This window comes from Prunus persica, chromosome G5 (assembly GCF_000346465.2).
Source record: "Prunus persica cultivar Lovell chromosome G5, Prunus_persica_NCBIv2, whole genome shotgun sequence".
In the NCBI taxonomy this organism is placed as follows: Eukaryota; Viridiplantae; Streptophyta; class Magnoliopsida; order Rosales; family Rosaceae; genus Prunus; species Prunus persica.
Genome location: NC_034013.1, coordinates 10687189 through 10711516, shown reverse-complemented (window position 1 = coordinate 10711516; position 24328 = coordinate 10687189). Strand labels below are relative to the sequence as shown.

Sequence of the window (24328 nt, the reverse complement as noted above, 5' to 3'; positions counted from 1 at the left end):
TTTGCCAAATCATGCATTATTTAATCAATTTATTGAAAACATTGTTTTCGTCTATTTTTTCGATCCATGGATAACTCAAATGTCTCAATTTGATGAACGATCGATCAATAAGATTATGTTCGTCTATCTTTTTTTGGATAGGATTCTAGTAGTGCATATAAATTTGATTGTAAATCCGTAAGGGATGAGTACATGATATTTTTTAGAGCGTCGATAAAAATTTGCTACTTTGTTGATGGGTTGGGCTAGGATACTGATTATAAGTCCAGCCTCATGGCCCAATCTCTCTTTCGGTTCCGGTCCGACCCATACCCATTTTGTCTTCTCTTTTTGACGAGTCTCTGTGTTACTGTCACAGAGAGCGGAGGCTGCCACTTAATCATTCGACAACCAACTGTTCGACGAAATGCTTCAATGAAATATCATATTTTGACGAAGCCGCATACGATTAGATGAGGTACGTAAAGCCTTTGAGCTTGTTCCAAGACTTGGTTAGGGGCAATGCTCTCGAACGTGGGCGTTTGCTTGGTTTGGACGTCGGCGACAAGTACGTCGGCGTAGCTGTTTCAGACATTCATAACAAGATTGCTTCACCTTTAAGGTATTCAATTGAATTCTTCTTTTACATGCTCAGTCTTCAAATTATGCTTCGGAACTATAGTTGAGTGTGTTAATATTCGATGCTCCGCAGCGTTCTGCTTCGGAAGAAATCAACACTTGATATGATGGCCGATGATTTTCAGAGTTTGGTGAGTTTGTTGTTCATTTTCTAAAGTTTTGTCTTTTTTAATATTTATTTTAGCAATGTTCTTTGAAGGTGCCTAAAACAATTATTGGGTTAGGCTTAAAAAAAAACAACTATTGGGTTCTTTTTTCTTCTTCTGGGGATTCAAAATTTAATTCACAGATTGAAATTGAATATTGGTTGTGCGGGTTTGACAATTGAAGTAACACAGTGGCAACTGCTTCTAATAATCATGACCATTTGTTTATTTGACTTTGCATCTGGCAATGTGGTCTTGGTTATGATACGGCTCATACGGGGTGTTAAAAGGCTTTTGATTTTGTCAAAGACACGTATATATTTCAGCCATGGCATTATCCCCCTTACTTCCTCATTCCTAAGGCCAATTGGCCGAATGCCTTCCATTGCTTTCCTCTGTCTGGGTCTTGCCATATATGACTGAAGACATCATCATATTATAATGCATTTTCAAAATTATTGAAGTTATTTTCAGAGCGAAATCTAGGAATTTTCCTCTGCATCATTGCAGCATAAAAAATGTCGATATGTATTTCTTCTTTTTTCATGATTGGTTCTTAGAGTTGTGATTCTCCCGGCCCTACCCAAGTGTTCAATTATCCTTAGATTACAAGTGGCATAGCACCGAGCCTGTATACATTTCAAATCATACATGATAGTACCTCAATGATGTAAACTGTTTTCTACACTTTGATCCTTCATTTCCGAGCCAGAGTCATAATTGCTTTGGTTTTATGTGCAGATCTCTGAACTTTCTCTGGAGGGCTTCATTGTTGGATACCCTTTCGACAGACAGAGACGCAGTCCTGATGTGTGTATCTTAACCTGAGTCGTCCATATGGACTCTCATCTTCTTTCTGATAATGATTTGCTCATCGTTGTTTAGGCTGTCCAAGTGAAGCTTTTCATTGATGACCTCTCTGCGACAAGAAAACTTGAAGGCTTAAAATATACGTATTGGGATGAGGGCTTTACATCAAAGGTTAGTGCAGATAGGCTTGGAAAATTATCGAGTCTGGTAATATGATGATTCTGACATATGTGTAGCAGAAGATGTAATCACATGCTGATGTTATTAGTTCATCAGTATGGACCTTCGACTAACTTGGATGTGTCTAAGGTTTATTTGGTATCCATTAAGTTTTGTAATTTTTCTGTTTCAAATGTTAAAGTTCTTGCTTTTACTTTGAGTACCAGGAGAAAGCCAGTTTACACTCAAGAGTTAGAATACATCAAATAGAACTGGCAAAGCTAGTGTGTAGGCTATTGTTACGACTTGCACATATGTTTCCATTATTTTGTCAGTGATCTTGAATCTTAAATTTTATTTTACTGCACACAGAATGTGGAATTACTCTTAAGGCCTTTGAATTTGCATCCAGTTACGTCCAAGACAATTATTGACAAGTTTGCTGCTGTTGGTATACTCCAGGTAATGGTGTATATATTTTTTTTGTTACATAGCTTTCAATAATACGCTCTAGGTCATGCTAGATAAAAATGATAAAAATGATGTGCTTTTGGTTGTTTCAGTAGATAATACTGAAGAACATTTAAGAAATTATTAACTATTCTCAATCAGTTTTCTAAGTCTGGGACGCTGGCATTAATTTATGTTTTCTCATTTGTCAGGGGTACCTGGATTATGTTAATAGGAAGCAGAAGTCTGTAACCGCTCAGAACTTTGGTAAACTTCTTACTTGTTCATGACACAGTGATTTTATTGTGACTGCACTAAAAAAAATTGAGTTTGTGAGGTCCTAAAATCTTCAGTCTTACAGGAAGCAAACTCAGGTCTTAACTGAACTATTGAAGCTCTGATCAAATTTCTTGTGAATGAATTATTTGGTGAATATAATGGCGGTCTTGGGCGATAACACCAGTTTTGTCCTTCCGGACTTTGTATTGTACAACACTTTCTGTTAATGAATACAAAGGAACCTGAATTGTGTACATTGGTGTACCAGATCTTGTATTTTACATTTTAGGTTCTTCTCATACCTCACAATTTAAAATCTCTGTGACTTTGTAGGAGACCAGCCTTTGATGTGTGGATCGTTTCTTTGTGAATTGAACATGAATTTATGTGCACCTGTGTGCTTAACTTTTTTTATCTTCTTCTTTAACTTTGGAGGAACAAATTGTGGAAACACACATGCTTTATTTGAAGGGACAATATATTCCCCTCATGCATTCATAGTCTCATTACCGAGTTTCAAGCCCTTCTCTTAAGCCATATTGGGCTTCAAGCACATTGTTGTTGTTCTGGTTGTTGCCATTTTTGATGTAAGACTCGAACTGTTAAGGTGGCTCTGATTCGGTTGGCGATTTAGAGGTAGAGTTGGACCGAATCGAATCATGACCACTCCTAATAGAAGCAAAAGAAGTAGAAGAGAAAGAAAGTGGGGAAACTTTATAAATGAAATTAAATCGCAATCCCATGAATTGAAAACACATTTTTGGTAATAAGATAATTGGAAATACAATATGAACAATTCAACATGTTGGTAAGTGTAATCAAAAGGTGGGCCAGGTTTTTGTTCCTACTCTAGTCCTAGTTTGAAAACATTTTCTCCTTTTCTTTTCTTTTTGATTGTAGGCCAATAATTCAACAATCAACTCTTTATTGACCACGCTAATCACTCATTTGATTTGTTTTCAACTACGTGACTCAATAATGCCCATTTGTCTCAAAGTCGTTAATGAGCACAAAAAGACTGAGAGCAGGCAGCTCATTTCACCCACCAAGACAATCATATTAGAAGAAAACGACATCGTTTCCTACCTTTGAATACACGCACCACCAACACATGCCCTTTTCCCCCTATCTCCAGCCATTGTTTTTATCGTAACTTCAAATCCCATCTTTTTCCAAAATTCAGACAAGAGAAACTTCATTTAATATAGTCATAAACAGTAAAATTGATTCAACATTCTTGTTGTTTCTTCAAAATGATATTAATAATAATCTTTTCGGATTAGTTTGTCCATTTTAGACTGGCCCATGACCAAATTCCAACTCTCTCTCACCAAAAAGAAAACAGAAGAAGAACAAAAGTTCAAATAAAATAGCTTTTGGGTCCTAGCTCTGTTTACATCAGATTAGCAATCTGTAACCCAAACCAGGCCAAGGGGGTCATTAAAGAGAGAGAGAAAGAGGACAGAGAGAGTGTGAATGAGAGAGAGATGTGGGGCCATTGGCTCTGGAGGAGAAAGACTTTTATGAAACGGAAATGACACTGTTTTATTATTCTTATTCAATAATGCTATGACATGCAGAATAATACTTCCATGTGATATAACATTATTGGTTAAATAGTATTATTCCGTTGTAACTAAGTTTTTCGCAGAGGCCATGTGCCCTACGAAAGGGCAATCTGATAAGGACATCTAGGTTGGTACTTTGGTAGGCCCCACACTGTCGTCCAATACCATTAGTCTTTCCTTTCGTATAGTCAGAGATACTTACACCCCACCACACCCCACCCCTTCACTCACTCACTACATTTTAGAATAAAGAAAAAAGCGAAAAAGGTCTTTGAGTAGTTCACAGTTCACAGTTCACAGTTCACAGTTCACACACACATACACACACAAGACACTTATACACTCACACCTTTAATTCAAAAGCTCAAATTTTCAATTCATTTTCCTCCCCAACCCCTCTTCCCTTTCTTTGTCTTTTCCTCCCTCTTTTTTTCCCTTCCACCTCCTGCATTTTCCTTGTCAAAACCCTAGATTTCAAATCTAGGGTTTTGTTCTCACTATTGTGTTTGAGGCAGTGCTTCAAGAGCTGCCAGGTCGTTTTTCTTGCTTTTCTGTAGCTACCCGAGCCCCCGATTTTTCTACATTTTGGTTTTTCCTAGGTATTCTCTGTTATGGGTTTGTGAGGGTGGTTCTGTTCAAGCTTTGGCATCACGCACTTTCTTGTTTTTCCGGTTGAAGATCAAAACTTTGCTGGGTTTTTAGATTTTTTCTGAAACTTAAAATAAAACCCTTGTAAAATCCTTGTTTTACAAGCTCACTGCGTTCCTGTATTTTGAAGATTTAGGGCTGAAGGGGATTTCTTCCCCTCTTGTTTTGGTTTTGAAAAAAAATGCTATGAAAATTTTCCCATTTGAATAAAAACCTCCGTGAAGCCTTTGTTTTGAAATTTCCATTTTCCGTTAAATCTCCTAGTGGTGGGGTGGTTCTTTTTACAATCCTTAGCATAATTGACCAACGGGTTTCAAGACACAATCTTTAGGTGACAAAAACTTAAGCTTTCTAGTGACAAGTCTCTCAGTAAATGCATGGATGGGAGAGAAGCCATGGGATTGTCTGGTGGGTCAGCTCAATACTACATCCATAGGGGAGGGGTTGGTGGGTCTATGCCTGGATCACAGGCTGGTGGTGGACTGCATACTCCACCTGGGTTCAGGCACATGTCAAACACTGTCCTTCAACCTCAGTCTAATGTGAGGGTCAGCTCTGTAGGATCAACATTCTCAGTAGAGCCTTCAAGACCCAATTTTCCTCATCATGGCATTAGCATGAATGTCACTCCTGGAGTGCCTTCAGGTGAGCCTGTAAAGAAGAAAAGAGGGAGGCCCAGGAAGTATGGTCCTGATGGGCCGGTTTCTCTGGGATTGTCTCCCATGTCTGCAACACCTAATCCTAGACCAGGTTCAACCAGCCCCACTCCAAAACGTAGTAGAGGGCGGCCACCTGGGAGTGGTAGGAAACAACAGTTAGCTACTCTTGGTAAATCTCTGTGCAACTTCTACAACCTTTTTTTTTTATGCCTTGACTTTTATTTTATGATTCTAATTTTATTACTTTTCTAAATTTAGTTGGCTAGCATATAGTGTCTCATTATTGTTAGCCTTTAGTAGTGTTTCTCTTCATTTCTATAAATGGTGTTCAATTCATGCCAATTCTGCTAATGTTCCTAAGCTTCCTTCCTTTTTTAATTATGAGTAATGTCCTTTAGGCGCCCACTAACTAACTACCACAACTTAACTAGCAAAAGAATCTACAAAATATGCACCGGAGTTGTGAAAATGAGGTGCATGCAGAAGAAAAAGTTATGGCTTCTAGTGTCTGATTTGTTTTATATATGTGACTTATTATTATGATAGTTATTGCTCAGATGTTTGTATTTTTCCAGTTGAGGTTTTCCCATCTGAATCAGCTGAAGTATGTCATCTGTAATTAAGTAATTATCACCATCTGTTTTTGCATGTACTTTGAGATCTATGAATTTTTACTATTTCTTGGAAATGTTAAACTGTTATTATAGGGGACTGGATGAATACTTCAGCTGGACTGGCTTTTGCACCCCATGTTATCACCATTGGAGCTGGAGAGGTATGCTATATAAGTTCAAATGACTGAGGTACCTAAAATATGATGCAGAAGAATTTTGTCCTCTGTGATCAGTTGCTCCAATTTATTGGTTTGGCAATGCCTTCTGTTAACACATAGAGGTTGTCAGTGTTTATTGTTTGCTTAATTATGGCTTTAAAGCTGCATTAGATCTGCATAAGTACAGAAATTTTCTTTCTCATGCATAAGGAAAGGAAAGCAGATTGATACCAAAATCAGAAAAAAAATCATGCTTTACCAGGCCTATTATGCTTGCTTCAGATAACTAACTAGAAGCTTGATCCAAATAATTTTTACATCAATTGTGCTGGAGTTTTCTGGATCATGAACACATGGTAATAAGAATGCTGCTATTAAAGTTTTGCATATGCTTGACCCGTTTCTACTGTAAAGCTTCATAGATGTCATTAGAGTTTTTCAACATGCTGAGTTTATAAATATGGGGATTGTTGCAAGCACATATCAATGGACTGACCATATCACTAGGATTCCACAAACTACACATACATACAATTGCAAAGGGGCACACACATATCATCCTACTCTAAAAGTATGATCACACGTCTCGGTGGAAGCCTTTATTTTGAATGGCTTGAACTTAATTTTCGATGATTAATATACTTTGTTATTTTGCCTTTGTAGGACATTGCAGCAAAATTATTGTTGTTTTCACAACAGAGACCAAGGGCGCTATGCATTTTGTCAGGAAGTGGTACAGCATCTTCAGTAACTCTACGTCAGCCTGCATCTACTGGTGTCAGTGTCACGTTTGAGGTTGAAGCACTCAATTCTGTGTTTATTTTTGCTCGTGTTGGTGCATACAAATGACTTCCATTTTAGATGGCTTTCCTTCTATGTTGGTCTTATTAAAGTTAGTGAGAATTTCCATTTCAAATTTAGGATACAAAGCTGCTGATTTCCTTCTTTTTGTTTAAAATATTTCTTGCAAATACCATAAGTTGCAACTGTAGTTCAGTTTACATAATGTTGTAACTTTTATGATTGCAAAGAGCTGTCCAGGGTAGATGTGCAAGTTTGTAGTTGGTTATAGTTACATTTCAAATTTTGTTGTTCTTTAATAACTTGAACACTTTGTTTAGTTTCAAAAATAGGTGATGAGAAACTAGTGCAGTAATTAGCTACTTATAAAAAAATATGGGCCAGAAGAGGAATGGCATACAAAGTGCTAGTAAGGCCTTTGGGATACCAGTAGAATCAGAAATAATCAAAGGAATAGAATGAAAAGGAGACAAATGAAGGGCTAGGAGGCAGGGAATCTATCTCCGTATGGAAGATGGTAGGGAAGAGAAAGAGTTTAAGGTTTGGGTTTTAAAGCTATGGTGTGATATTTATGATTTGGAGGAGATTCTTAGTTTGGATATAAAATTGTATGTCTGCTACTTGAGTCGGGGAATGGGATTTAAATCTGAGTCAGGGAAGGTAATACTTGCATGCTTGGGTTAGATGTTGCTAGGATTGTTAAAAAATGGTATCGGGAATTGTAGGTGTTTGAGCAGTGTAATATGAGAATACCATTGTAGTGTTGGTTTCTACGAATTAGAACTAGAGCTACGAGAATATCTTAAGCAAGATCTGGGAAAGTGGCTGAGGCAGAACGTATGGATATGTTGTCCAAAGTGTGAAGTTTCAAAATAAGGCGGCGGTGCTGATAATTGTTGAAAGTTGTAAGGTTTGAGTGCAGTTTGGTCTGGCAATAGCTGGATTGCTAATAGTGTAGGGAATATATGGGTGTTTGTTTGCGCTGGTATTCAGGTAGTTTAAGTTTTGTTTTAAGGAGAACGTGGTCAAGTGACTAAAACAAATTATTGGTTGGACAGTTCTTGATTAGCTTAAATCAGTAGAGTTGCCAAAAAATGAAGTGCTACTGTCATAGATTTGATTCGATTTCTAGTTATGGTGGGGTTTTATTGCAAAAAATAGAGATAATTGAAGGTGGTTGTTTGATGGTTTAACGGGTGATGCTATAGCTGCTGCAAGTCATTGTGAGTTGATCAGATAATTGGAATGTTAGAACCTGACATGTTTATGGTGATTGTGAGACTTCATCTACCTTTGGGTTAGGCAGGTCTGTAGTTAAGATCTGTAGCCAATCCTTTGAAGTGACTGAACCTAATATAATAAAAAGTGGTGTGACTAATGCCATTAGGATTGCATGAGTATATTTAAGGTTGGTTTATTTGTCAGAGGAAGGTTGAACAAACTTTGTTTGACAGTAATTAGTTCAGATACTATCCAGGTTTAAATAGCTTCAAATGTCTACTTCAGTCCTTTTCTCCAAGAGTTGCAACATATTTTTATTCTCTTTCTTTTATCCTTTCTGAAACAGCTCAAAATGTTTATGTTTCTTTTCTGGGAATGCGTTGTTGCTTTATTAAATAGTCTTTATGATAGATTGGCCTAAAGTTGCTATCATAGTAGTCAATACTGATATCATGAATGGCCTTGCTCACTAAAATGCACTGACTTTTCCTAGTCCAATTTTTGTAGAATTAGCTTCACTCTTTTTGACTCAATTGTTTATATGGCTGTGCAGGGTCGTTTCCAGATATTATGCTTGTCAGGGTCGTACTTGGTTGCTGAGGATGGTGGACCACGCAATCGAACAGGGGGTATAAGTGTTTCCCTTTCTAGTCCTGATGGTCATGTCATTGGTGGTGCTGTGGCAATGCTTATTGCCGCAACTCCAGTGCAGGTAATTTCTTTACTGCTCAGAAACATTCCTAGTAGTGCTAATGCCATATTTCCTGCACATCTTTGCAAGAGTGGTAGTTTGCACGTGTACATAGGTTGTGATATGCAATATCTGTGCATATACGCACTTTGAAGATGGCTATCTTTTGTTGGAAGATTGTGTGATTGAAACACACTTGTCTAGCATGGGATGATCTGAGAGGCGTCTTTTTATCAGATTCTGATTATAGTCTAGAAATGTGGATATATGCACTTTGAAGATGGCAGCACAAAGGTCTAATTCATTTTTGTTGCAGGTTGTGCTGTGTAGTTTTGTCTATGGTGGCTCCAAGACCAAGAACAAGCAAGTGGCTGGTCCCAATAGCGACGAGAATTCTGAGCCTCAGCATAATGAGAAATTGGCTCTACCATCTAACACCCCGCCTACTCAAAATTATAATCCTTCCGGAGCAGGCATTTGGCCAGGTTCGCGGCAAGTTGATTTGAGAAATCCGCACACCGGCATTGACTTGACTCGCGGGTGAAGATATGCTGCAACAAACACATGCCAATTTTGTATATATGTGTTGTTGTAAATGAATCGAATCTGTGAGAATTGTAACTTTACTACTCTTGTTCACCCACTGGTGGGTAAACAAGTTTGTGCTAACATAATCTGTAACAAAGCCGTAATTCTGGGGGTTATTTCGGTAACATAATTGAGGAAGTTTCAAGTAGTGTGGAGGGTTAAGATACTCATCTGTAGCAAGAAATTCTTTTGGCTTTTGGTTGGAACTTTCTATCAAATCAAAGTCCTTTTGTAGTAGTAACCAATTCTGAATCACAATTTGCAGAATTATATGCTGCATATGTATGGAAGAATGAGGTTTATTGAGCAACTGGTCTTTTGCTACGTAGCTATGAACCATATTTGCAAGGCACTAGTAATGTCGTTGATTTGTGGTTCCAAGCTCTACCATATTTATTCGGAACAATTAGGAGGTTTCCCATTTTGTTGAAACTATGACCTTCCAAGGGAAGATTTGGCGACCACAGGAGCCTGTGTTGATGTTAAAACGTTTAATGTTCTCTTCGATGATAAAGAAAACCAATTGTAATTACTTTGTGCAATCCAAGCGAGCAAACCAACCCTCTCCAAATGGGTGCAAAAGCTGTCTGCTCGGGGATGGTGGCGTGACTAGCTTCCTTCTAAATGTGGCAATAGCTACCGGCCTACCGGTCCAAGGACACAGCAACCAACAGTACCAAAAACAAAACATCTGAACTGTCTACGATGGGCAGTTTTACTTGGAAATTTTGGATGTAAAAGCTTTAACCTGTATAACTAGAAGAAACATGGAAAATCAAAAGCTGAAAGATAAATGGTCAAATATGTGACTGAGATAAACATCTTTAACTTCTAATGTTATTATTGGGATCCTGGGACATGAATCTGCAATATATCTTCGCAAATAACCTATTAACAGACTAGGTTTTACCAGATTTGAAACAACTAGATAAACTAGTGAGATTGTATCACAGGTCGTTGTCTGTTGAAGCCTTTCACATCTCAGCATTCATGAGACTCCGCCAACAGCTTCTTTATGTCATGCTGCAAAGATAGTATAATATCAGAAAGCTATTATTACTTGAGAAAATTTACTGATGATCAACTGAAATAAACAACCAAGGCAGCATAACATAATTATCTGTAAGAATCAGACATCTGGGTTTTTTACCTCAAGGCTAAAGGGTAAAGTTGTTGGGTAATAACGATTAACAACTTTCCCTTCCTTGTCAACAAGAAACTTGGCAAAGTTCCACTGAATATCATCATCAAAGAATCCCCATTTGCCTAACCTCAAGAACTTGTACAATGGAGCAGCATTATCACCGTTTACTTCAATCTAACCAAAGAACAAAAATGGTGAATTTACGAACAGCCCACCTTATTACAATACCATCCAAGCCCTCCGATTTAGTTCAAATGGCTACAGGGGAGAACACATCTAAAATTTCTAACTTGCAGAAGTTCTATAGGAAGTATAATTTATAACCTCTAATTTACTACAACTATTAAAGTAGTAGATTTGACAAGCCTAAACATATCATATTTGAAATTCTTGAAACTAAAACTTGTGAACACAGAGATCCCCAACCAATCTGAATGACTCAATTAAGTTTGTGTGCAACCTTCAAGTATTTAAATATTATTTCATGCATGAAAACGGAAAAATTTATATCTTTTTTTCCTTTTGGAAGATTCAGGATAGTTAGCAGTGCACTTCTGCATTGTTTTAAACAGACAATATATGAGCATGTAGCTGAAAAATCTGCTGTCTTGCCTAAAAGTCATAGGTATGAGCTGTTGGAAGGCAGATACAACATAATATAGTACCTTGTCAAAAATTTGGAATCCTGATTTAAAACGAGTGCAGACAAACTCTTCAATTTGTTGATTACTTCCTGGTTCTTGAGCAGCAAACTGGTTGCACGGAAATGCCAGAATTTCCAAGCCTGTTTATCATACAAAGGGGAAGAATAAAGGGAAAATTAGAACTTCAGCAAACTTTTGAACTTTAAAAAAAAAGATTTTCGTATGGAAAACAGACGGAATTCTTATTTTTCCCAAAAAAAAAAAAACTGCGTATGCAAAACAGTATAATTTTATAAAGAAAAAAACATGAACAAGAAGCAGAGAAGCATGTTCCAGACACAGAGGTAGTCAGAAGGGAAGAAAGTGTAATCCACATGTAAGAAAACAACTTAAATCGATATTCAGTCAAGAATAAATTTCCTAGGGACATGGTCACCATGCTACAGTTACATTTCTAATGGTTTTCAAAATGGTAAGCATGAAAGAACAATATTATCTCAAAATGCAAACCTTGATCTTTATACTGCTGATATAGTTTAGTTAGCTCACGGTAATTTTCGTCGGTCAATCCACTGCTCGAAATCAGTGAAAAACAACAATGAATAAATAGGTTTTTGTTTCTCTTTTTTATTTCAAAAGAAGAGAATAATAATAAATGTGAGGAGCGAAAAATATGAGGATACCATTCAGAAGCAACATTGACAATCAGTAGAACTTTTCCTCTGTACACGCTAAGATCCACATCCTTTCCCTTAGCATCCTGCACTAACAAACGAATTTACAACCATCCGACGAACAACAAAATCCCGATATAAAGAATACTACTAGTCTACTTCTAAACTGAATTTCAAAGTTCCAACATAGATTCAACAAAAACAACATCCTTTCATTCTGAACCAAGGAAACAGCCACATATGTTCCCATTATCATCGTCTGAATATTTCCTTCTCCCTTTCTTTCAATTATGCGTTTTTTATTCTCAACCAATCACACTACCAAAAATTCTCAAACATTCCAAAAAGGGAGTAACCAACATTCAAACTTCACTCATGGATTATTGATTCCAGAAAGGAAGAACATATTCAACAACATTATCACATATCTTCAAAACTAGCCACCTACCAATTATATTACATGTTGAATAACATTTACAGTCTTCAGACCCAGCTAGAAAATAGAGCAGAAATGCATAAACTAATTGAAGAGAGCCTTACCTTGACAGTAAATTCGTAAATTTTTGTACTTGGGAACTCATTGGCTTGGCTTGGCATCCGATAAACTGGTCCCAAGTCTGAAGTAGAAGAGCTAGCACAAGTGAAAAAAGTGGCAAATGGAACAGACAAGACACAACTATGAGGAAAGTGGGTGGCAGAGAGAAGCATTAAGCAACAATGCCTTTTCTTTAACTTCCTTATTTTAGGTGACTGTAGCATTTGCCACTCAAGAAGGTTACTGTGTTCTTTCTACAATTTCAAAAAATGCTATAGACTTCTTGCTCTAAACTTTATTTCTTGTTCCCTCTTGTGCATAACCCTACAGAACTCAGAAAATGCATAACTATCACATTGGGAAAAATGAAAATCCAGGTGCATGATGCAGAAATTTTCTGACCCAAAATGAAAATTTGATAGAGAGGGGCCTACATTGGAAGCAAAATGTAAAACCAGCACTTGGGTTGGTTTTGTACAATAACAAATCAGGGGAAACAAGAATAGAAGAAGCTTGATCTTACCTTTGTGCATTTGGCTAAAGCAACCAGAAAACACATTTCCCATAGGAAATATAATCAATAAAATCAAGCTCAACCGAAGGGGCTCTTGTTGGAAAGATATCAAACACAAAATGAGCAACAATCGCAAGAACTCCAATTGAGAGATGCTTTCTAGGAAATCAACTCTCGTTACTTTAGGGCAATAAATGGAGATGAAATGAGGGTAGGGTAGTTCCCTTTTTCTGACGCTGGAGGTGCAACGATGATGGTTGTTCCGCCATTTTTGTTGTAAGTGGTTCAGTTTTGCATGCAAAAGTTTTTTGCCATATCAAATACAATCATGTTTTTTACTTTTTCTTTTGTTGTTGTTTTGTGTTTTGCCAAAAGTGAGGAAAGGGACCTACACACACGTACCATGGGGTTTGAACTGAGGACCAGCATACTAAATGTTCGGGCCAATCCAACTAGCATGCCATTGGTTTTTTTAATTCTTTTTTTTGAGTGGGGTGGTTGTGGTTCAGAGGTAAAGGAGCTAATTGTATTTTTATTGCTTACTAAGGAGAAAAAAAAGTAAATCTTATGGTGATAAAATTGTAATTTTCAAGGAAAGGATGAAAATCTTCTTGTTCAAGTTCAAGTATATATGTTACAATTTTTTTTTTTGGGGGTTCAAATGTGAATGAGATTAACATATCTTAAACTCTGAGAAAACTATCATACGTAATTATTACGGAAATCTTTTAAGAGAAAATTTCGTAAGTCTTACATTATGTCTCTCCCATCACATGACTACATTATTCTACCACATCACAATATGCGCTAGCAAATGACCAACTAACCAGACCATGTTTTCCGATATTTGAAACAGCTAAGATATTTTTGTATCACATGAGGTTATTGTGGAACAGGCGGGGGCTGCAATTGCTTCATGTTTTAGCACCACACATAAATATAAATGCATGTACAACCTTAAAAAGTCTTGAAATCCAGACATTAGTTTAACAAAGGAACACCCTTAACAAGTTGAAGCCACACACTAATAATATAACAAACGTACAAAAGCAAGCTTGAACTTTTTCTCCCTCCTGATACACAAAAGGCAAGCATATGTTGCAGTCTTCACATCTCATTCAGCATTCAAGCGACTCCCAACAGCTTCTTTATGTCACGCTGCGAAAATCGTATAATGTCAAAAGGTTAGCAAACTTCACAAATCTACCGATGAATCGATGATCAACTACAATAAGCAACAGAGGCAGCATAGCATAATCAAAATTCCAGAGTACAGACATCAGGGTTTTTACCTCAATGCTAAGGGGGGGAGTGGTTGGATAATAGCGGTCGGAAACTTTCCCGTCCTTGTCAACTAGAAACTTGGTAAAGTTCCACTGAATATCATCTCCAAAGAATCCCCATTTGCCTGCCTTCAAGAACTTGTACACTGGAGCAGTATTATCACCGTTCACTTCAATCTAACACAAGAACAAAATAAGGTAAATTTCCAAACATCTCACATTATGCAGTTGACACGGCCATAGGGAAGAACACATGTAAAATTTCTAAATCCATCAAACATGAAATCCTCGAAACTAAAACTTGTAAACACAGAGATCCTCAATCCTCCACCAGTTTTGAGTGACTAAATTAAGTTTGATGGCATGAACATAGATACAACACAATCTACTGTCCCTGAATCGACCTTGTCAAATATGGGAAATTCTGATTTGAAACGAGTGCAGACAAAATCTTCAATCTCCTCATTGCTTCCTGGTTCCTGAGCACCAAACTGGTTGCATGGAAATGCCAGAATCTCCAAGCCTGCATCGACACCCCCGGTATATCATACAAAGGGAAAAAAAAGTAAAGGCACAACAGGAAAGTGTAATTTCAGTGAACTTTCAAACTGCTATATGAAATTTATGATGAGGAGAAGATTTCCCCATTACAAACTCAGGAATTCTTTTTTGTCACATAAAATTAGCCTGTTTGATATGAGAAAAAAATGAGTATATACATTAACAAGAAAATGAAAATGAAATAAGCAGCAGATAAGCTTGTTCCAAAGAGAGAACAATATTAGTTGGAAATGCAAACCTTGATCTTTATACTTTTGATATAGTTCATTCAGCTCTGTGTAGTTTGAATTGGTCAGGCCACTGCCACAAATCATTGAAAACGAAATTGAATAAATAGGTTTTGTTTTTCTTGATTGCTTATAAAATAAAATAAAAACCAAAGTATGAGGAACAATACCATTTGGAGGCAACATTGATAACCAGAAGAACTTTTCCCTTGTAGACGCTAAGATCCGCATCATTTCCCTTAGCGTCCTACACAAATTAACAACTATAAGACCAACTACAAAACCAAGATACAAAGAACACTTCTCAACTCAATCAAAGTTCCTTATTTTCCCCTTCATCCTTTAAGTTACGTTTTTTTCTCTTGGCAACAAACCAGAGCCAGCTAGGGAAAATTCTCAAACTTGCAGAAAAATAAATACCCAACATTCAAATTCAATTCCCAGAGAAAGAAGAACATATTCAAAACAATCAGATGTCTTCAAAATTTACAGAGCCACCTAGAAAACATATAGCAGAAACCTATAAACTAATTGAAGAGAGATTTTCTTACCTTAACAGTGAAGTCATAAAATGTTTTTGGGATCTCAGTTGGCTGGCTTGCCATCCTAAATTCACTGGTCTGAAACTCTCAAGTAGAACAAAGCTACCACAACTGACTGACCAAAGCAGCAAAGCAACGCAACACAATTATAGAGGAAAAGCAGAAGGCAGAGACAAGACTTGAGTATGAATTATGCTTTTGACTTTGGAAGCTCCAATCTGGTTGGTCCGTACACAACCCGCAGGTGTAAGTACAGTTTAATAACGTTTTTGCCCCTATGTTTCTTCGTATTACGATTTTACCCTCAAGGATGGGCTTGCTTCCTTGGGCTTGATCTACGAACAACCAAACTCTTCATCTCATCCAAGAAAATCTTGGCCCAAACTTCTTAATGGCTAGTTAGTGGGTATCAAACGGATTGGGCAGCTCGAGCACGACCCGTTTAAGTAAGGCCTGACATGGCATGGCCTGTATCTTTGGATGGACCGAATGAGGTAATTAGGCCCAATGGGCCGTGCCATATCGAAACCCAACAAGCCGCCCTGTTTAAATCCCATTTATTAAATTATATTTATTTTATAGAAAAATATACATAATATTATTACATTTACATATTAAATTCAAGTCTATTTCTTTTCTCTAATAATATATATTTTCTTTATGTATAAAATAATAATTTTGTTTTTGAAGTTTCAATTTTTAAAATTCAAACAATAATCTAGTTATTATCTATTTAAATGTACTTTAAATAAAGTTATTGGCCTCGACCTCTTTTTTCACCAAATAATAAATCTTGTTAGTATATACATAATTGTTAAAAATATTTATAAAAAAAAAATGCAATACATAAGTCAAATTTTGGTGTGGGCCAATCTTGGCTCGTTTAGTGGCCCAACATGAGCACAGTCCGAGCTGAAATTAGTGATTTTCATAAATGAACGAGCCCGACACGGTCCGTTTGACATATCTTAGGTTTATTTTTAAGCTTTTGGCGCACACATAACATATCGTACCAGAAAAATTATGCAAACCATTGTCACTTTCAAAAAACATAATGCTACATATCTCGACTGTTTCTTTCTTTTTCCATAGGTGGCATTCTCACTTGGAGTTCTACAAAATTGTCTTCTTTTTTCTTTGAAACAATACTGATGGATGCATACCATTGCCGCCTAGGTTGAGTAAAAAAAGGGAGAGTCGGGGTTCAGAAAAATCCAATCCAATGCAAACATTTTTAATTGGATTTTAGATTCGATTTCACGCTGGCTTCATAAATCCAACTTAATTAGATAAAGTTTTAGGCCATTGAAAACCGATTAAACCAAACCGAAAAAAATTAATTTTATTTTTATAGTACATTCAGCTAAAAAATCCATGCCCTTAATTTTGTCTCTTGCATCCTCTATGCCCCTTATGGTGGGGGATGATGGCTCGCCTACCTTTGTCTTTGAAGAATGCTGGCTGGTTGATGCGCCATTAGGCTCTACTGCACATAAAAGGTTTAGTGGAATTGGGAGGGTAAGAATTTCGACAACATTCAATTATACAAAACAAACGGTTTTGTTTCAGTTTGTGCAAATACAATACAATATACACAGATACAGCCTTAGGTCCTTAAATCAGTCTTGAAGCCACAACAACACACAAAAGCAAGGCATTTTTTCCCATCCATCCTAATACACAAAAAGGCAAGCATATGCATACTGCTTACACTATGACCCTCTTGAAGCCTTCACATCTCAGCATTTATGAGACCCCTAACAGCTTCTTTATGTCACGCTGTAAGAAAACAGTATGAGCACTTGACAAATCTAGTGATTATCAACCACAATAAACAGAGGCATCATTACCGAATTAATATTCGAGAATTGGACAACTGGGTATTTACCTCAAGGCTAAGGGGGGAAGTTGTTGGGTAATAGCGATCAGAAACTTTCCCATCCCTGTCAACTAGAAACTTGGTAAAGTTCCATTGAATATCATCTCCAAAGAAACCCCATTTGCCTAACTTCAAGAACTTGTACAATGGAGCAGCATTATCACCGTTTACTTCAATCTAACACAAGAAAAAAGACAGTGAAATACCATCCAAGCTCTCAGACGGAGTTGAAATGGCCATAGGAACAACACATGTCAAATTTCTAACTTGCAAAAGTTATAAAGGATTTGAAGTAAGTGTTCATTCAGTAAAATTAGTTACTGGCTAGCCTAAATACATCCACATTTGAAATATTGCAATTAAGACTTGTAAATGCAAAGATCCTCAACCAGTCTGACTGACTAAACTAAGTTTGTTGGCATGCACAAAGATGGAAATGCACTTCTGTCATTAGACAAAGCCTATGGACGAGCATGTGGTCAAAAAACCTTTTGTCTGGCCTAAAAGTGTAGTCTGTGTAAGCTGTTGGAAAGCAGATATAACAATCATCTATTGTTCCTAGATCTACCTTGTCAAATATTGGAAATTCTGATTTGAAACGAGTGCAGACAAACTCTTCAATCTCCTCATTACTTCCAGGTTCCTCATCACCAAACTGGTTGCATGGAAATGCCACTACCTCCAAGCCTGCATCAACGCGCAAAGTATATTGTACAAAGGGGAAAAAAGTGATGAAAAAAAGTAAAATTTCAGTAAAGTTTTGAACTAGTTATAGTACATTTATGTTGAAAACAGGATTTTCGAACTAGACATTCAGGGGCTACATGTTTTTCTGATAAAACTAGACTGTAGCATATGCAAAACAGTCAATTAAATAAATAAGAAACAAAAATGAAACAAGTATTCTAGCTAGAGAGGAAGTTGGAAAGGAAGAAAGAAGCGGAATCGACATGTAAGAACACAAATTTGTCAGATGTCAGCTCAAGCATGATTTTCCTAAACCTCGTTACCATATTACAATTATTTCTCTAATGATTGTCAAAATAGCAGGCATGAAAGGACAATATTAGTTCAAAATGCAAACCTTGATCTTTATATTGCTGATATAGTTGATTCAGCTCCGTGTAATTTGAGTTGGTCAGTCCACTGCCAAATCAGTGAAAAACATCAATGAATAACTAGTTTTTATTTTTAAAGAAAAAATAAATGTGAGAAACGACGAATATGAGAAAATACCATTTTGAAGCAACGTTGACAATCAGTAGAACCTTTCCCTTGTACACACTAAGATCCACATAATTTCCCTTAGCATCCTGCACTAATATACAAATTTTAAAACTATCAGACTAGCAACAAAATCAAGATACAAAGACCATTTACTTATCAACTGAGTTTCCACATATAATCCCATTAACATCACCCTTTCTTTTTTTCTTGGCAACCAACCAGACCAAGGAAAATTCTCAAACATGCCAAGAACGACTACCGAGCATTCATAATTCTTTTATGGGATTAATATTGCTAGAAAAATGAACACTTTCAACACAATCGCATCACTCCAAAACTACCCATCTACAAATAAACTATTTACAATTTGAAGAACATGTACAGAACCGCCTTGAAAAGATGCAGCAAAAAAACATAAACTAGTTGAAGATGGACAGGCTTACCTTGACAGTGAAGTCATAAATTGTTTTTGGGTTATCTGTTGGCTGGCTTGTCATCCTATTATAACTGTCTGCTATGAAACTCTCAAGTAGAAGAAGAACTAGCTCAGCAAGGGACAAACCCTATATGCCTCTTTGACTTCCCAAGCTCTCAATCAAATTGGCTTTCATGATCAACTGACCTCTAATGGCGTTTAGGCCCATCATTTTCACTTCGACCCGGTGTTTGAACTTTGGGCTGCACTCTTCAGCCTTGGGCTTAGACTTGTTCAATTGTTGAGCAGCAAAATGCCCAATACTAGTATGACATGAGCAATAGCAATGACGCTTTTTTGTTCTTTCTTCTGGTAGATGTTTTCCTTGTGATGAAATTTCTGTCACTCTCTCCTTTCAACATGTATATTTTTATATTTTTTTTCAGACTTTTCTTATTGAGATGGATGATAACATATTAAACTTAAACACATTATACGAATACTAGGACTTGAACTCATAAACTTTCCTCGAAGAACAATTACTCCAAACCACTATACTACTAAAATCTTTTGTCAACATGTATTATTATATATTAGTGAAAACGAAAGTTATTATTCTATTGCTCGTTGTCGATTAATATACATATATATAAAAATTTTTTTTGATAAAATATACATTGAAAAGGCACTTTGCTTGGAAAGGCACTTTTCTATTGACCATTTGTATGCAAGCCTTGTTCCCCTTGCGAAGGCACTTTGCTTTTGCTTTTTGTTCCTTCTGTACTAAGAGGCTGTTTACATTTGCTTCTTTTCCACTTGATATTCCAGAAAGCTTTCGTTTTGAATATCATAAGAACTGCAAGTGTTTCACTTGTCAAATTGGGATTTTGATATTCAGCCCAAAAATATGTCAAACCTCTTCCTCTCATTCCAGCTACCCTCTTCGACCTCCTCCTCAATCTGAATTTCTCTCAATATCAAATATTTAAAATGAACTTGAATTGGAGAGATTTTAAACGTTGATATCCAAAAAATCATTTGACATGTAAATGCTTTCTTCTCTCTTCCAAAATACACCATTATATTCAGAACACAAATTTGCATACAGGTACTATGTCTGTATTTGAAATTACTGCTTCACTGAAACATCAGTAAAGTACCTTAAAACAAGTCCAACAATACAAAGAGATACATATTTTTATTACAGACAGCTTTATTCTTATTACAGCTTCTCATTTATTCATACAGAGCTGGCTGCTCATGCAACCCCCAACAGTTTCTTTACATCCTTCTGCAAAACAAAAGCAAGACCAACCAGAATTTTGTTAGTCAATTAGAAAAATCAAATCACTTCACTTGAAATGAAATTAAGGTAGTGGCATGAAGATTGATTTTCTACCTCAATGCTAAGAGGAGTAGTTGTAGGGGCATAACGGTCAACAACATTCCCTTCTTTGTCAACAAGGAATTTGGAGAAGTTCCACTTAATGCCGTCACCAAAGAGCCCACCCTTGCTCGACTTCAAGAACTTGTAAATGGGAGCAGCATTGTCACCATTCACATCCACCTAAAATTGGAAGCACATATTGAAAACATGTCAATCTCCAGCTCTTGTTAATAACATAACTCCATGCAAGGAAAGGAATAGCTTTCACAGTTCATTCGCATCGAAATGAAATCAGAAACAACTTCTACCTTATCAAAGATGGGATACTCAGCCTTAAAGCGAGTGCAAGCAAACTCTACAATCTCATCATTTGATCCTGGCTCCTGAGCTCCAAACTGATTGCATGGGAATGCCAAGATTTCCAAACCTACAAGGCCACAGAAGCAAGAGTAAACTATAAAGCAACCAAAAGAAAAGGCCAGAAAAGATCATAGCAGCCTAAGCAAAATCACCTCAATAGGTAAAGAGTTTCTAGGAAAATGGTCTTGGGATGATGTATAAGCATGGGTGAGAAAGAGAGAAATCAAAAACAGGAACAAGTGAAAGGAACGGATTGAAAAGGCAAACCTTGATTTTTGTATTTCTCATACAACTGACTCAGCTCTGTGTAGTTTGAATTAGTCAAGCCACTGCATCAAAATCAAATAGCAAACTGTATAAATAAGGTTGCAATCAAAGAGAGCACAAAAGGCTGCTATCTTCTAATTATGAAGAAGGTTAATTACTAAGACATTATTTTTGTTTAATGTAGAGGGAGAGAGTCAGAAGGAAAAGAAGCTATGGTGTACCATTGTGATGCAACGTTGACAATCAACAGAACCTTCCCTTTGTAGATGCTAAGATCAACATCTTTACCCTTGGCATCCTGCAAGTAAAAGGACATATTATGCACATCAAATTCTCAGTGAAGCGATGAAACATGGAAGAGATTTGCATAGATATCAATTTCCAAATAAACCCCATTACTAGTTAGTTGACACATCAATTGAGAGAAGGGGTTGGCTCCAAAGGCACAATCCAAACCTACTGAGATATTCAATACTAAGAAAGATAATTAAAACCCAATTATCATCACAGAGCAACACCTAAAAACACAAATACTGGCATGAAAATGAAGGGCAACTGAATTAAAGTAGGGGCCTTTCCCATCAATAATCCGTATGGGTCACCATTTTTTTGAAAATAAAGTTCTCTTCTTTATGGCTCTAAAAATATAGGGCAAACCTAAGAATTATAAGCATCATTTATGTTTTCTTTGGGGTAATGACATCAATCTTGTCCTTTATTCAAATCCAAGAAAGAATAAGGTGAACAAAGTAAAATCCCCTATTTCTGCATCAAAATTACAGATGAAACAACCCAAGCTATTAACCAAACAAAGATCCCCAAATCCAAATGTAAAATGAAAATCAAAAGAACCGACTTGCCTTCAATATTGAATTCGTGTCTAAAACTGAAGTAAACAGAATCAAAATTCCTCAAAAACCAACCTTGACAGTGAAATCATGGATAGATTTACTTCCAGACCCAGACTGGCTAGCCATTGTACTGTTCGATCGCAAAGTACACCAAACCGGGCTCGAAAACGCTACTTTGATTGACGGAGAAGACAACGAAACCTGTGAAAAACGCAAAAGGGTCTGCTTGGAATTGGCCGAGAATTGCTTTGGCGAAAGCAGTGAAGCAGATAAAGCTGTTACACTGAGATTTCTTCGTAAGAGAAAGCGAGTAGAAGGGCAGAGCATTGAGACACAAAGCAGAGAATGGGCTTCAATTTATGTTTCGAATTTGTAGGTGACGGATTTGTTCAAGTACACGTGCATGATTGATAGCTGTACACGTAGGTGATTTCTTAAGCGCACACGTAAAGGTGCAAGGACAAAGTGTCTATCTTATAGAAAGGAGGAAAATGTACGGCTAGGATTCTTGCATCAGAGAAGACGTCATGGACTTCTAAGGTGATGGTTGGGCCAATGGACTAAATTTGCTGTAGGTGGACAGTGTGAAAAGTGTGAACTGGATATTTCCATTTTTTTTGAAATTTTATTAAATGGGTGTGAACAGAATATTTTGAATGTTTGTTTTGTAATTTTGTTATGATGCAAATTTTGCTTTGTCTTTGAATTTTTGGTTTTAGATTTTGTTGCTGGGATAATGAGGTTTCATGAAAGTCACAGTTTTGGTTTTGTATTTTTTGGAGAATTTGTACTGTTTGTTGAGGAGAGGAGTTGCCGTGCATCCCAAGTAAGTCGAGCCCGTAAAAATATATATGTATGTATATATATTTTTTTATCTTTTTTGGCAGCAAGGAGATGGTCCAGCATGACTTGCAATTCGTGAGTGGCGCTGGCTGTTGAGCGAGTATCGGGAGGAAGACGGTGGTCTGCCCCCTGCCGAGGATGTCGAGAGATGGAAGCAGAATGGTCCGGACCTTGATGATTTATCTGCTGAACAGGATGAGTGCTTTGCTGAACCCCCACCAAAAAGGAAGGCCGATGTCAAGTCTTCGAGAACTCCAGCTACTTCTTTACGGGCGAGGAATGTGTCTCCATTGAGGAAGAAGCCAAGGCTCCCTTCTGCTGAGAAAACCCAAGTAGGAGCTATTCCTGCGTCATCTGCCAGAGTCAAACACCTTGTTGGTGCAGATAGCAAGAAGATTGGTGGTATGCGCAACATTAGGGATGTTCCCCTGAAGCCTCTCGCTGATGAGTTTGGAGATCGTGATCTGCTCCGCGACGTAGTTCGTGCACGGTCCAGGTCACCTGTTGAGAAGCCAAGAGATGCTGATTTTCCTCTCCGAAGTTCGGGTTGTTTGCACCAGTCGAAGAATGGAGGTCGATGTGCGAGGTCTACTCATCCATCTAACCATCATGATCCGACTGTTGAGTCACAAGCAGTCAAGCGTGGAGTTGATTCATCGTCGTCGGTTCCTTTGGAAGTAAGGTTAGCAGAGGCTAAGAAAGCAAGAGAGTCATCTGCTCGGGGAAAAAGTTATTCTGCGACATCAGCGGCTGATCCAAAGGTGGACAAGCCTAGCCCTACAGGGGATGCGGGCGTGTCTGATCTGCTCAAGACGCACTTTCTATCAAGTCCATCCGCTTGTGCTGAGCTGGTTGATCAAGTCCGTCAGGCTGGTGATCTCGGTACTTTTTCAAGTCTTTCCTTGGAAAAACAAAGAGAAGCAACATTTCATCTGCTTTAAAAAGGAGTGGTTTTTGCTGCGGAGACCATCCGGAACTCGTCGTCTGCTGCCCCCTCTTCTGTTCAGCTTAGTGAGTTGGAGAAGAAGAATGCTGAGCTGGCTAGCAAGCTTTCTGCCGAGCAGACTCGTTATGAGAAGAAGACGTCTGATTTGCGGGCGATGATATCTGAGCTGAAGAGTTCCCTTACTGAGAAAGATTACGAGCTCAGCTCTTCTGCTGTTGACTTGGCAAGTCGAAAAGATGCTTATTTCCGCCTTGAGCGCAAGAACGCCGACATCTCTCATAGTTATGACAAGCTTTTGGCTAGATTTCACGCCTATCATAAGTCTGCTGAAGAATCCAAGTCGGAAGCTGTCATGGATGCGTACAAGTTGGGCTACTTGGACTGCACAATTGGATATGATCCCTTCTATGCCATTGGAGATGAAGACATCGAGATGCTCTATCCTGACTTGCCCCCTGTGCGAGGTGAGGAGGCTAATGCTGCGAATACCGAAGGGGCTGAAGAGCGGGTGGCTGAAGAGGCAGTAGCTGAAGAAGATGGAGCAGAGGATGATGCAGCTGATGAGGCGGCGGCAGACGTCATGGATCATGCATGTGGAGCTGCCGAGAGCGTGGCTGAT

The 24328-nt window shown here is 37.6% G+C and overlaps 6 protein-coding genes across 11 annotated transcripts; 2 read left to right on the top strand and 4 right to left on the bottom strand.

Moving 5' to 3' along the window:
• LOC18776152 (putative pre-16S rRNA nuclease) lies at positions 182-2952 on the top strand. Of its 2 annotated transcripts, none has more exons than XM_007209610.2 (7): positions 182-601; positions 692-749; positions 1506-1574; positions 1650-1745; positions 2106-2195; positions 2396-2450; positions 2545-2863. In XM_007209610.2, exons 1-7 carry the CDS (start codon positions 453-455, stop codon positions 2562-2564), a joined length of 537 nt encoding a protein of 178 aa, XP_007209672.1. In that variant the 5' UTR covers positions 182-452; the 3' UTR covers positions 2565-2863. The 2 variants fall into 2 exon arrangements, with proteins under 2 accessions (XP_007209672.1, XP_020419005.1); XM_020563416.1 differs by having other exon boundaries at positions 229-601; positions 2537-2952.
• Positions 4260-9720, top strand: LOC18776880 (AT-hook motif nuclear-localized protein 5). Its single transcript, XM_007209224.2, has 5 exons — positions 4260-5506; positions 6045-6112; positions 6773-6904; positions 8685-8843; positions 9139-9720. The coding sequence occupies exons 1-5, from the start codon at positions 5056-5058 to the stop codon at positions 9364-9366; spliced, it is 1038 nt and encodes a 345-aa protein (XP_007209286.1). The 5' UTR covers positions 4260-5055; the 3' UTR covers positions 9367-9720.
• Positions 9989-13705, bottom strand: LOC18776536 (probable phospholipid hydroperoxide glutathione peroxidase). 5 transcript variants are annotated; one of them, XR_002271777.1, is made up of 7 exons: positions 12413-12736; positions 11882-11958; positions 11709-11770; positions 11220-11338; positions 10561-10728; positions 10321-10433; positions 9989-10166 (listed from the first exon to the last, which is right to left on the bottom strand). XR_002271777.1 is itself a non-coding variant. In XM_020564305.1 (7 exons), the coding sequence occupies exons 1-7, from the start codon at positions 12971-12973 to the stop codon at positions 10392-10394; spliced, it is 588 nt and encodes a 195-aa protein (XP_020419894.1). In that variant the 5' UTR covers positions 12974-13705; the 3' UTR covers positions 10217-10391. The 5 variants fall into 5 exon arrangements, 3 of the variants coding, with proteins under 3 accessions (XP_020419894.1, XP_007210057.2, XP_020419895.1); XR_002271776.1 differs by having other exon boundaries at positions 9990-10158; XM_020564305.1 differs by lacking the exon at positions 9989-10166 and adding an exon at positions 12931-13705 and having other exon boundaries at positions 10217-10433; positions 12413-12489.
• On the bottom strand, positions 13806-15765 carry LOC18776398 (probable phospholipid hydroperoxide glutathione peroxidase). The gene is made up of 6 exons (XM_007209636.2): positions 15544-15765; positions 15163-15239; positions 15004-15065; positions 14609-14727; positions 14214-14381; positions 13806-14079 (listed from the first exon to the last, which is right to left on the bottom strand). Exons 1-6 carry the CDS (start codon positions 15595-15597, stop codon positions 14047-14049), a joined length of 513 nt encoding a protein of 170 aa, XP_007209698.1. The 5' UTR covers positions 15598-15765; the 3' UTR covers positions 13806-14046.
• On the bottom strand, positions 17035-19255 carry LOC109946232 (probable phospholipid hydroperoxide glutathione peroxidase). The gene is made up of 6 exons (XM_007209634.2): positions 19084-19255; positions 18650-18726; positions 18498-18559; positions 17982-18100; positions 17423-17590; positions 17035-17313 (listed from the first exon to the last, which is right to left on the bottom strand). The coding sequence occupies exons 1-6, from the start codon at positions 19135-19137 to the stop codon at positions 17281-17283; spliced, it is 513 nt and encodes a 170-aa protein (XP_007209696.1). The 5' UTR covers positions 19138-19255; the 3' UTR covers positions 17035-17280.
• Positions 20081-22391, bottom strand: LOC18777404 (probable phospholipid hydroperoxide glutathione peroxidase). Its single transcript, XM_007209483.2, has 6 exons — positions 21993-22391; positions 21291-21367; positions 21070-21131; positions 20751-20869; positions 20455-20622; positions 20081-20346 (listed from the first exon to the last, which is right to left on the bottom strand). The coding sequence occupies exons 1-6, from the start codon at positions 22245-22247 to the stop codon at positions 20314-20316; spliced, it is 714 nt and encodes a 237-aa protein (XP_007209545.1). The 5' UTR covers positions 22248-22391; the 3' UTR covers positions 20081-20313.